Source organism: Copadichromis virginalis, linkage group LG7, assembly GCF_057382275.1.
Source record: "Copadichromis virginalis isolate Kocher_CV1m ecotype Utaka linkage group LG7, C_Virginalis_male_GT1.1, whole genome shotgun sequence".
NCBI lineage: Eukaryota > Metazoa > Chordata > Actinopteri > Cichliformes > Cichlidae > Copadichromis > Copadichromis virginalis.
This window is the reverse complement of record NC_140624.1, coordinates 56,437,421-56,451,149: the sequence shown is the minus strand read 5'-3', so window position 1 is coordinate 56,451,149 and position 13,729 is coordinate 56,437,421. Positions and strand designations below refer to the sequence as shown.

At 38.0% G+C, this 13,729-nt stretch overlaps 1 protein-coding gene across 1 annotated transcript in view; it reads left to right on the top strand.

The window, feature by feature from the left end:
- The window catches only part of adamts6 (ADAM metallopeptidase with thrombospondin type 1 motif, 6), a 74,023-nt gene that overhangs the window by 33,940 nt on the left and 26,354 nt on the right, over positions 1–13,729 (top strand). The window contains exons 14-16 of the mRNA XM_085464329.1: positions 1,907–1,970; positions 4,689–4,791; positions 5,725–5,858. Of these exons, the coding sequence (XP_085320455.1) occupies positions 1,907–1,970; positions 4,689–4,791; positions 5,725–5,858 (301 nt within the window). The remainder of the gene's footprint in view (positions 1–1,906; positions 1,971–4,688; positions 4,792–5,724; positions 5,859–13,729) is intronic.

Genomic DNA, 13,729 nt, shown 5'->3' with positions numbered 1-13,729 from the left:
TGCTGTACTGTGATCAGTTTTGACCATGGAGATGACGTTGGGGTTTCAACCATGTTTTTGGCTTTGGAATTCCCATTTTTAGCCTCATTATGAATGTTTTTACTGTCACCATTTGGATGTGACCAATAACTTGTGTAACCCCACACCCATTTACTGGCAGTAAGTCGTTAGCTTGGATGATCTCGCTTTCTGATAACGACCAAAATTTTAAAAATGGTCTCAAACTCAGTAGGAGAGTTCTAGGTAGGTCAAGACTTCTATTGAATCAATGAATGAAGTACTTTTGAAGAAATAATTTTACTTAGTAAGGTATAAAAGGTAGGTATAAAAATACAGATTTGGCTTCTGGCTCTAAAAAGTGAAGCCATCACAAAAGTGCCATAAGCCTTCTTTTTTAAGGCCACCACAGGGCTTCCAAAAAAAAGACTCCTGGGCCTGTGGAAGTTTATGGGAAAATGGCCCTCTGCCAGGACCTTTGTAAATATTTGGCTGCTGAGTTTATGAGTCTTAGTCACTTATTTCAGTTCATACTGTAAAAAACAAAACAAAAAAAACCCAGAGTCCTTTTGGCATACTGTCCATGACTAGCGTGGACACCATTGGTTGAAAATTGTTTGGTGGTCCTTCCATTCTGCTGCATACCGAAGATGATGATCGTTGATGGCATGACGTGAACATTGTTCCACACACTTCTTGTTTGTTATGAGTTCACCATCTGGGTACTCGTAGTGCACTGTGCATAAGTGTATTTCACTGTCACTGTGAAACACACTTATGCACTCAAAACAGCGAGTCTAAGTAGAGAAGTGTGCAATATGAGCCATAGTAACTGGCTTTCCAAGGCTCAGCTGAAAGTCTGGATTTCTTCTTTACCATTTTCTAAATTTGAACAACAGTGACAAATGTTATTTGAAATGGGGAAAGAAAGGAATACACCAACGCAACTGTCAGTAACCTGAAATTACCACAAAGACCAATATTAGCTGTTTCAGATAATACTTTGCAGCCATTACAACTGACTGTAAAGGTTCTTAGTCCTTGTTCTTGTGCAGTTTCACGCAGTCTCGGTTAATGTGACATGTGCGTTAAGTTAAGACATAGCTTACTCTTCTTTGAAGATTATGGTGATGCGTAGGTTTACTTTAAAACCTCCCATGTGTCCTCACTAGACAAATCATTGACCAGTGCATCTTTGGCGGGCAAGCAGACATCTGGGATCTTTATCCTTCTTCCATTGTCGCATTCCTTTGTTTTGGAAACTAGGTATTACGTCAAACACGTCATGGGAAGGCAAGAAAAAGAGCCAGGGTGAACCAGAGGGAAGGAAGAAAAAGGGGAGGAGGTGAAGGCACAGGCATAATGTGGAACACCTGTGTAAGGTGATCACTGCTGCTCAGCCATCAGTGCAAAGAGGAGGGAGGCAGAAAAAACACAGCCAGACACAGCCTCTAACACATTCATTACGTACATGGCCTGTCTCACAGGTTTTTTTTGCAATAAAGTGAAGGGAAGGGAGGCTTCTGAAGGTGAGAAAAAGCAGAGAGATGATAGGGAAAGGAAAAGAAAACCTTCAGAGATGTGGTAGATGTGTAGTGAAGAGTAGAAGAAGGAAAAGTGTGAGTTAAGAGTCATTAGACTTGAAATGTCATGTCACATTTAAGAGCTCTTAGAACAGGTTGGATTTCCTGAATGAATCCTTGGCACAGATGCTCAACAAAGCAGCAAATGCTGACACACAGAGACTTTTTTGCGCCTGTTTCATCAGAAAAAAAAATCTCTTATGTACTGTTTGCCCTAAAGATAATCTCTGAGAGGAATTTGTGAATATAATTTACGGCGCTTTATGTGATTTGATGTAAAGAGTCTCTTTTCCCCATCCCTCATTTATTTCTGTTGTGTCTCTCAGCCCATCTGGAGGAGGCAAGTACTGTCTCGGAGAGAGGAAACGATACAGATCCTGTAACACTAACGTGAGTTTCTTCATTTCTTTGCCTCCCTCTTTCATTTTCTGCCAAGTAGCATGCGAGCAACTTAAAAAAAATGTTGGATCACCTCTTTGCTCTTCCACAGCTCTCCTCCAGAACATGTTATCTTAGAAAAGGGCTTTACAGGCTGCACACTAGCACACAGCATCACGTTGCCTTTAAGCTTTCTGACATATTTTCTCCTGGAACGTAGGACAGACAATGATAAAAATGAACAGACAGAGATTCAATATTCCCCTGGTGACTTTGGGTTTATTCGCGCCCTCTGTCATTTTATAGTTCATTTATTGTTTGTGACATTTCACTTGAGTCAAACGATGATGACAGTTCAGGGTGTATTTCATAAGAAGCAAGCTTTTTTTTTTTTTTTTGAGGTCTGGAGCAATATTTTATCCAAATATTTGACATGGCTGCAAGTTAAGATCTCTGTTCAACTATTTCTAGGTGGCCTTTTTCACTAGGTGAAAATTGAAATAGTTAGGGCCTTAGTAGACATTTAACCACAAGTCTTAAAAATAACAGTTCTGAGCAAGCACTGAGTGTTTTCTTTGGAAAACAAGCAATGTCCCTAACCACTATTTCATCACACTAACCACACCTTGTCCAAAGAAGCATGTGTGTGTGAGAGAGCATGCCAAATGTAGATACAATGACAAATACTCACAAATTATCCTCAAAAGTATATAAATGGGTGGGCCAAGTTTCATGGCAGACAGCCTATTTATTCAAAACAGTTAAACTGGTAGTAGCAGTCCTTGGAAAAAGGTCTGATGACTGCCAGAGTCATTAGGATCTTTTCTCTTTAGCATAGTTAAAAAACATATGTCTTAATCATAATCTGTGCTTATGCCATACATGTTGAGATATTTCATTACCTAAATTAAAACTGGTGGTGCTGGTGATATCAGATGGTCCCCCAAATCACTAGAATTCATCCTGTGATTACCATGCATACCTTCAGTATAAAGGTTTTATCACAGTAATTATTGCAATATTCCACCAAACTGGTGGACTACCAAGAGCATGCCAATCATAGAGCCATCCCACTAGCATCTAACTTAACGTGTTATCTCTAAGGACAGTTAAATTAGTATTTCCTTGACTGGTTGCGATAGCTGCTGGAGGCAGCTGCTGTAAAATAGATTGCTAATCCCAATCATCCACGCCTAAAGACTTGTCAGTGACCCCGATGATAACCAGAAGTTACCAATTTACCAGTTGGCAAGTGATTGTAGGAGGTTGCTTAGCACTTGGCAACAGTGGGAAGAAAAAAGACTCTTTTAACAGGAAGAAACCTCTGAGATTAATAATAATAACTTTGTTTTAACATTCTATAGGAATCCATTTATTTTGCATAATATTTCACAATTTTATTTTTGTGCTAATTCTGTTACCTTTTATTATTTATATTTTGTCTTCTTATCTGACTTCTTTTGTTGTCTTTTTCACTTTAAGTTTTAATGTGCATTAGCCTCTGAATTCAATCTTTATTTCTCATTTTTGGTCAAGCACTGGTAGAGCACTGACATTTAATTTGATTTGTTTATAAAGCCCACTACAAATACCACATTTTGTTTTATATTAAGCTCGTCAAGAGGCACAGACGATACCTTTTTAAGAACTTTAATTTTTAAAGTCAAGATAATGAAGGGAAAGTGTCAAGCATTTAAGCAACTGGACTCGAGTTGCTTAAATGATAGGACTTTTCTCCCTTTTTGTGCCTTCTGTTCTATTATTATTTTAATCAGTTGATAATCAACAAGTTAAACATTGATGAAAACCCAACATTATTAAAGTGAGCTTTTCTTTTGTTCCAACAGACGTTAGCACATGTAAATCTCATTTGGTACTGTGTTTTCATTTCAACACACACTTGCAATAATATTATTCTGTCTCCTCTGACTGGATCTGCATGTTTGATGTGCAAGTTTAAAGCGGCTAAATTGGCAAAACACTTGAATGGTAATGAAAGTGGCCTATCCTCCCTATGGCCCACTCCAGCATGGAACACTTTGAGCATGTGAAATACAGCTTTGACCCGAGAGCCTTTATTTGTACCGAGGGAGAGTGTTTTGCGGTTCCTAAGGACCTTTTCACACACAGAACACAATGTTCTCAGACAGAAATGCCAAGAAACACATCTTCTTTAGTCTGTAAAAAAATTAAATGTGACATTGTTAATAAAGTAGGGATTTTAGAAAATAAAATGAGCAGATAATTAATTTACTCAAAAGGCAGCAGCACTCAAACCTACATATAGACTCTGTAAAAGATGAATGTACCCCTCTTGATGTGATTGGTTTATCAAGTCCTGTTTTAAAGCTTGATTTTAGCAATTTGGCTTATCAGAAGTCAAAGGAGATTGGAGGGCTAAAGTGTTAGCTGTTATCAGAGGTTCGGTTTAGGAATTTGAATTTGTTGAGGTGGAGAGTACCAGACCTGTGGGCTTGTTGGTACTAACCTGTGTAGTCACTCCCCAGACGAATTTCAATGCAGTGCAGATGGTGCTGGTTAAATGATAAAATATTGACATGAACCGATTACGTGGCAGATCACACAGTTATTATATTGACAAACTGCTGGAGATCACTCTTACTGACCTTAATTCCAAAGGTCATTGGCACCAGTCTAATGTGAACTGGGATAAGACATTCGATAAGCTTGGTCCTTTGTATTCACATTCAGTTTCACTGTTGTTTGCAGGCCTGCCCTGCAGGATCTCGTGATTTCCGAGAGAAGCAGTGCGCTGATTTTGACAACTCCCCTTTCCGTGGGAAGTACTACAACTGGAAGCCTTACACTGGGGGTGAGTTCAGGACTAGTTGTGATCAGTTGTTTGTATAATACATCCATGGTTTCAAAGTATTACTGTATAACATGAACGATTAATTACTATATAGGCAATAGTGTCTGGATGAAGTTTGATCAGAGTTAAATTCACTCCCACTCAATTCTTATTAAATAATTAATAATTACTTACTCTCAGTTTGAACTTGCTAAGAGTTGAAGCTGTTGTTCTGTCAAAACTCTCTAAGAGCTGAGCTGTAAAGCCTCCCTATCATCCCTTTTGTGTCTCAAATGACAGTTTGCAGGCTAGTCTGTTTTCTGGACCCATCTCGGGCTTTTTTCCCCTCTCTGGATCAACAGTTTTTTATTGAACCAATACCAGTGGAAGGACTGTTGTATTGTCATAGGTACTGGCAGGAGTGTCTCTCCTTGAAGTCTGCAGATCAAGGAAAATATTCACTTAACTAAGACCACAAATATCTCAGAGAAAAGTGATAAAGTTTGAAGCATGTAAACACAGCTTTTGTTTTCTCTCAGAGATGTGAGAGCTTAAGTCTGTTTTGTCAAATCCATCACCTCCTCTCTTATAGCGCTCCGTGGGCTGAGGCGTCATGTAAAAACAGGAGATAACCTACACGTGGATGTCAGTGTAATTGTTTTTGGCAAGCAGCGCTGTCTCTGTTGTTGTCAATGTTACAGTGACGTCAAGTTTTGGGGTTTTTTAGATCTGAGCACCGCTGAATTTCCCCCCCTCATGATTATTACTGTCAACAAGTTAAGAGAAGATCCCAGAGCTGGCTGCAAGTCCTGGAATAGCATCGGTATTTGCTGGTCTCTGTGTTGTTAGGGTTCTGTCAGGGGCCATGTCACGCTGTCTGTTCCCTGTGTGAAACTGAACTTTAGGTAATGATGTAATGACCTGCTCGGTTTTCGTACATGCTGTGTAACCCAGGTGGTGTGAAGCCCTGTGCGCTGAACTGCTTGGCAGAAGGCTATAACTTCTACACTGAACGGTCTCCTGCTGTCATAGATGGCACCCAATGTCAGGCTGACTCGCTGGACATTTGCATCAATGGAGAGTGTAAGGTAAGGGAGCCAAAACCACATCTTCAAACACTTCTTGTGTTTTACAAATGTATTTTTGATTCTCATTATTGAAGGATATGCAGTTGTTACAACAAACTGTTGTTGCTCCTGGCACTGGATGTATTAAATATTAAATATATTTATATTTACCTAACCGCATCAGTGAGGGTCATGCATGAAAAATCAACCAGTGCCTCCAACTTGACTGCCTTACAATCAGCTGTTTGTTTGTTTGTTTTTTTCTTTGCACATGACAAAAACTAAGATTGTGGCTTTGGCTTATGAGTTTATTTAAACATAAAAAATAGAGCTTAAAAGTTGTTTTCAGTCCAGGAAATTTCATGTGGCTAGTTTGAGGAAATATTGATGTAACTATGAGGAAGCTATGAGGAATCAACAATGCAGGGTAAAAAAGCCTTCTTGCTGTGAGGTGACAGCTCTAACCACCGCTCCAGCATGCCTTGTAATTATTGGACTTATTGTGTCTATTGTGTTTTTCAGTTAACTACATAATCAAACAACTGTTCTCTTAATAGTTTTTTGAGTAAGTAATTTTTGAGGAAAAACATTAAGCACTAGGTTTATTATCTAGTTAATTAGAAGTTATTACTTTTTTGTCTTATGTGATTATGAAAATAGTTGTTTTTTTTTTTATTTGTTGATATTCTGTAGACCACTGACTTAAAGATTAATTAGCAAAACCAAGTTGTTAGCCGCAAGCATGCTGTAGTTGCACACCGTTTTGTAATTCAGTGACATTCTGAAGCCTCTGTTTTTTTTAAAGTAGGAATTTTCTCGTAACAAATGGTTAACAGGTTTGCATTTACATGCAGTAAAGCCTTAGGCTAATCAGTTTCCCAGCTTGGTAGAATTGATCAGCCTTACAGCATTCACTTTACTATTTCTTCTGTAATTAGCTAGCTTGTCAGCATGCAGTTACTGTAGAAGTCCGTGTCTGTTTAGTTTTGCATTTCCTCAGAATGCATGTTTCTGTGCAGACCACAGTACAACTGGGCGGGCTGAAATTTATTGAGAACGTAAAGTGATACACAAGCCTGATTAAAATATGCAAAAGCCCATATTTGGCCGGCATTAAATTTCAAATATGTGCCTTAAAGGGAGGGGAATAAAAAAAAGAATTATTTAGCCCTCTACTGCATGACTTTTTAATTTTTGGGGAAAAAAATATTTCTCCCTATTTTGGGGGAGCTTTGGGGTCCCTATGTCTGTGAAGGTTCTCAGTCATCCAGGTCATCGTAGTCAAAGGAGCTTGCAAAGAAAAGCGTCTGGACTTCTTTAAGTTACTTGAAGACGTTTCACCTCTCATCCGAGAAGCTTCTTCAGTTCTAAGGTCAAATGGTGGAGAGTCCCAGATATAAACCTAGTGGGAGTATCCCCCCACAGCTCTGAGCTCCTAAGTGTCCCTCAAACCTTATTCAGCGATCCACTCCTCTACTTCACAGTCGCTCCATAATAGCTCACTGTCCTCACTTTCTGATTATTAACTCGAAATTTGGAGAAACATAACTTGAAATTTTGAGTTACTTGAAATTTCGAGTTAGCTCTGCCATAGGGCTGTGCGATATGACCAAAATCTCATATCCCGATATGAGATATCTATCGTCCGATAACGATATAAATCACAAAATTTTTGCATTTTCTGTAAATTCTGTGAATCTCTGGCAGCTCGACTTGCGTGAAGTGTTTCCAGCTGAGCGTCGTGTACCTGGAGTCGAGTGTTTTAACCGATGCATGAAACTATACATTTTTAGACATGAGTTGTGAGTATTTATTACACGGCGTGCTGCGGGGAAAAGCCTGTTCTAACGTTTGAGTCTAAGGTTTATTTTTTAGCACTTGACGGCTCTTTTTTGCTTCTCATCTGTAAATACTCTGAATCATGTGAAAGAGTATGCAGAGTATTCTGTAAAGTCTCAACAGGATCTTGAGCTTTATTGTGAAAGGTTTATGTAGAAAATAAACAAGCGGACACACGATGGTTTTACTGTCATTGTTGCTAATGACAACGCATAAAAACAGGCGCTTGTCCGTCTGTAGTGTGGTTATATTAAATGTAAGACAAAGAGAGAACTTAGAAATGAATATAGCCACTACAGTGACCATCAAAACGATGAAAAAATGTTGCCGTAAACAGTTTATTTTGCGTCACCACGAAACAAACGATAGCGTAAAATGAAACGATAGACGTTTTTATATCGTCATCCGATATATATCGTTATATCGAACAGCCCTACTCTGCCAATCAGTAATCTACGTGAATGAGGTCACTTTCTTGTTACCCGGAAGCATATGGCGCAGAGTAGTGCGCACTCAAAACCGGATCGCATCAAATGGGCGCTTTTGCTAGTATGTTTGCTGATAGTAACGCCATGTGATTCGGCTAATAACACAAGGATTTCATCATTTTTGAAGCCACGCTGAAAATACTCAGCAATCTGTGCATTCATGACTGGATGTAATACCGGTAGCTTAGCTGTAGCATTTGCACCTGAGGGTACAACTCTGAGTAGCTCCTGATGCATTCATGTTAATGAGACATGTTATGTAAAGTGTGTGTTATGTAAAGTGAGTGCTCAAGTAGAGTAGAAAAGTGCTATAGAAAACCAGTCCATTTGCCATTAAGGATGAAATGATGAGACTGCGCCTACGCCTATTAGATAAATAAGGATTATGTACTGTGAATCATGAGGAGTTACTCTAGTAGCATCAAAGAATCAAAACAAGGAGATAGAAATGTTTTTAATATGTCCCCTTTAAAGGTTGCAGTTTGGCAAGCTTTGAGGTCCATGGTAAAGCAGCAGATATGAACTAATAAGTTGTCAGGGAGGATTTCAAGTGAGTGTAAATGTAGAAGGAGGACTTGAGGGTTTTTTTTGGCTGCACAAGTAGTTGACCTCGAAGGGGGCACAAACTCAGAATGTTTTCACTGTGCCTCATAGCTAATCTGGCTAAACTGTACATTTCTTTAATTGTTGCGGAAAGCTTCTGGCTTGTGTTTCAAGACTTTTTGGATGTACGTTTAATGGAATTATGGCAAGAGCTATAAAAATAAAACTCAAGTTTTATTGAACTGTAGAAAGAGTTTGAGACCCAGTGATGTTTAAATCTAGAAAGACTGACTCTAAACATTACCATTACTTCATGTTGTAGTCAAGAATGAGCTTTTACCTTTCAATTTGATTTTACATTCAGAGCTTTTCATTGCAATTCTAATATTTGTAGTCATACATAAATATGAGACGACTTCTGCTCGATGAAGGCAAATCAGGTAAATTACCAGAAAAAGAAATGTTTGTTTCACGCTAATGCTGATGCTGATTTGCAATAATAACATAAAATAAAACACTGTGCTATAGCACCGTCCTTTGTGGGTGTTTAACCCTGACATTTTATCAAGTTCCTGTTAAAATGACATTTTATCTCTTAGCTTAGTAAGAGTTTGCTCAGCATGTGAGCCAGTTTTTATCTATAACAACTCTGCTAGTGAGATACTGACTGCGTAAACAAAAGAGCCTAAACCGCACCATTCTCCAGTGAAGAACAATCCGGTCTTTGACTGTGGCTGATTGTGATCGAATGACTGCTGAATAGCTCTTTTTGCTTCTTATCAGTACTCTGCAGCCTCCACCAGAATTGTTTTGTGGTAAATAAAACACAAAAATCATTGTTTTGTTTTTTTATTGAATAATGATTATATATATATATATTTGAAAAGGCTGATTTAATAACAAGGAAAATAACATTTTATCTTTCAATAAAATGTTATTTGGGTTGGCAGTTGATGCTGTCTTTGTTTTCCTGACTGTAAATCATTTTGTGTAGTGAGTGTGTATTTTCTGAGATGCAGCTGAAATAACTTTTTGGTTGCTCACTTTAAAGTATTTGCTTTGATTTCCACCTGACCGATACAACTGGATCCCTGTTTGGCATAAAAGCACAGCGTCTTTGCCCACAACCTTACTGCGAGTCTAATATTAAAAACACAACATGATGTGTGCTTTAATAGCAAGAAAACTCAGAAGAGGTGGAATATTCCTCACTGAAGGAGTATTGTGGGTTTTCTGAATCCGGCTTGTCGTTTTATTTCAGGGGCTGGCTCTCTGTGGGTTTACTGTCACACTGTGATAAATCTCTGGAACACTGTCTGCCTGGAAAGATCTCAGAAACACTCAAAACTGCTATGCTGTGCACATGTGGTGGGAGAGAGAGAGAAAGGGAGGAGGAACGATTACGAATAACATTGGAGATTGTGACAGAGTAAAAAAAGAACCTAGGAAACCCACAGGACAACTGTAAGGATCAATGACAACGAAATCCGTCTGTAGTCATCAGGTTTTGTGTCACTGCTGCTCTCAAACCCTGGTCAGCTGATATTTTACCCTCTTTTTAATCAACATAAATGTCCAATAACTCATCTGTGGATGTTATTTCAATAATTGCAGTGGGTTTCTCATCTCAAGCTGGCAGATCAGGTGTTCCTCCACCCACTTTCCTCTTTTCCTCCTTCCTTTTTTCCAAATCAACTTGAATGTCAAAATTTTTCCCTCTTTAGTTGTCTGTGTCTCATGGGACACAACATTGACTGTCTTAGTTATTGTAGCCTGAGCTCCTTTTTTTTTTTTTTTTTTTTGTAACTGTCGACTCTCCTGAGGAAACACTTTGGAAAGCTACGCCTTCTCTGGCTTCCTCCTCGGAAGCTTAATTATTTTAGTTTCTTTAGTTTCAGTCATAAACTCTCCTCCCTTTTTTTTTTTTTTTTTTTTTTTTTTTTTTTTTTTTTTTTTGGAGTAGGCTTCGCTCTTAGAACAGCTTATCTCAAGATCAATGTATTTTCTTATATAGAGTAATCAAGGCGTGACATACTATAGATGGCAGATGATGGGCAGCTCTGCCTCAGGCATTGATAGGCATTGATTAAAGCTGTGTGTGAATAGATGAATGACACGTGTTAGTAAAAGGTGCTTTGAGGGAAAAAAAAAAGGGCTTTGAGTGCTCGGAAAGTGCTATGTCTGCAAGCCTGCCGAATTTAGAGTGATTCTAATTCCCTAACATCACACAAACAAGTGGTAATCTTGCTTGTGCATGTGTGCAAGTTAAGAGCATTTCTACACATATACAATATTCACCACTGCATGATAGTTGCAGCGATTTACTGAAATGTGCAAATAAATGGAAATACAGTATGTAAGGCACAAACAGAGTTTGTACAGTTCAAGGAGTATTTGGGGAATACCACCTTTATTCTTCAACACAGCCTGAACCTTGCTGTAGACATTTGTACGTCTCTCCTGGCTTCCTCTGTAAATATCGATTTGAACCGAAGAAATGTAAATTTGGATTCAATACTCCATAGGGCCCACTTTCACAGATTTTCAGACCAGTTCTTGTGTAATTTAGCATACCTTAGCATTTTCACAATGTTTCACTTCCTCAACAATAGCTTATTGAGAGCCACTATTTCCAGTGACGCTTTGGCAAACAGTAGATGGGTCAGCTGAACGGCCAGATGTATCTCTCAGGTGCTGTTAGAAATAAATCAACAAAGATGTGATGTCTTTGTTAGATTTTTTTTCCTGTTTCTTAAGGGCATGACTTTCAGATAATGCTCATCTACTGTAGACATTCTTTTTTTAATCCGCAATATGAGTGAACTGATGCACTGACACATAATTACAGTTACTAATGTAAACTTTAGGCTACCACACTAACACAAAATCACTAAGCTAACACCCTTCAGAGTTCTTCGCTAATAGCTTTGTCTTTTTGTCTTTGCAAATGTTCTGCCAGCACGAGTGGATTCTTTCTGATGTGGACAGTTTGCACTTTATGGCTTTATCCTTGTGTGTACCAAAAATGAAAGTAATTTTCATAAAGCTGTCAGTGCTCTCAGTTCTCTAAGTTTAAGTGCTGCATTCACATTTTTATGGAAGTAAATGTACGTGTAAAATGTAAAATTGATGTTCTCATGTAAAGTATTAGCAGTAAGCCTGCAGTTCTTTGCATAATACTGAAATGCTTTAGAACTAACCATCAACAGACAGTACTACTGGCACTGTAGCCCTTAAAGGCCTTTAAATAATAGTAAAAAAAAAAAAAGACATAATGAAAACCTTAAGTCAAAACCTACTGAACACCAGCAGTCCTTCTGTGAAGCTCCAAGGCATTTCCAATCAAGCAATGAAGCAATCACTGCAAATTGAGCACAGATAAAAAAAAATTAATGGGGTCCATAAGGACTCCATATAAAAAGTTATTTGGAGCCAACACATTTTATATCTGTTAGACTGGCTAGTTTCAGACTCTGAATCTGGTAGCTTAATAAGCTTCTCTCTGATAGAAAAAAAGTTACAGCTATTAATGCTAACTTGACTAGGATTGGGACACTGAGTAAAATGAATATAAACAGTCCATTTTAAATTATCTTTGGCCCAGAGAAGACAATAGCCCTTCTAGCTCATGTTCACATATGGATGATAGAGCTTTAACCTGCGTTTGTAGACGGCACTGCAAATTATGTTAACAGACAATGATTTCTGGATTTAATTTCTATATCAGAATCAGGTTTTTAATGTAGTGCTGCCTGAAGGCCAAAGATCGCAGCAGTCCAGTACTGACTTGTCCCTTGCACACAGAGATTTCTGCAGATTCTCTGCGACTTTTGATGATTTAGCTAGTCTTAGCAATTTTATGTTGAAGAGCATTATTCTTAAATTGTTCCACAATTTGTCAACATAACTTTTTGTAGATTGGGGAATCTCTGCCTATCTTTACTTTTGAGTAAGACTAAGATGCTCTTTTTATAAGTATTCATGTTACTGACCAGTTACCAATTAACCTCATTAGTCACGAAGTGCTTCTCCAGCTGTTTCCTTTTAGTTCCACTTTTTTTCCTTCCCTTCATTGCTCCCTTCCCAACTTTGAGATGTATTATTGCCATCAAATTTAAAATGAACTAATATTTTTCATGAACTAGTAGAATGTCTCAGTTTAAATATTTGATGAGTTGTTTTTTTTTATGTTCTACTGTGAAAAAAAATATAGGTTTATAAGATTTGTAAGTCATTGCATTAAATATCTATTTACATTTTTTAGAATTGGATTTGTCAAAAGTATTTTGACGGATTTTGGCAGATTTTCAATGTAAAGAATGAAGATTTATACTCAGTATACAGGCACTGTGTGTCCACTGAAGCTCCCTAAAAATAAGGACTACTCTTTGCATGGGCCTATGTGAATACTGTATAAATAAAGTACGGCACTGTATTCTGAGGACTTCCTTCAGGAACAAACAAATTCTTTCCAAAAAACTCCCCCACAGTGAACATGTCAGTCATGTCTTACTATTTCTTTTAAAGGGAAGGTTTTATTGGCTTTTAAGCAATCGTTTGACATTTGGGGACATTTCTTTGTTTGCCTTTTTCTTAAGTGTTAAATGCTGACGTTTGATGCTACCCTTATGATGTTACTGTACAATGATACTGTACAGCTGGTGGCTAATTAGCTGAGCCAAGCATGAAGCCTGGAAACAAAAAGAAACAACGCTGGATGTGTAATAACTAATGAAAATATTCCTACTACAGTCACACAGTAGTGCTTTGTAGTTTGGTAAATAACACATTAAATCTGGTTGGTTTAACCTTTACATAATGCTTGCAAAACAATATTTTTACACCACTTTTTGGAGCTTAAATAAACAGTATAGCTTTATCAAATTAACTTTAAGGACAGTGTTTAGTGTATTTTGTTACCTTTGAACAGAGCTGGATAAACAGACTCCGGACTAGTGTAGTGCACCTAACTATGATTTAATTATTACCTGACACAATAAACTATTATTTCCCTTCATGATA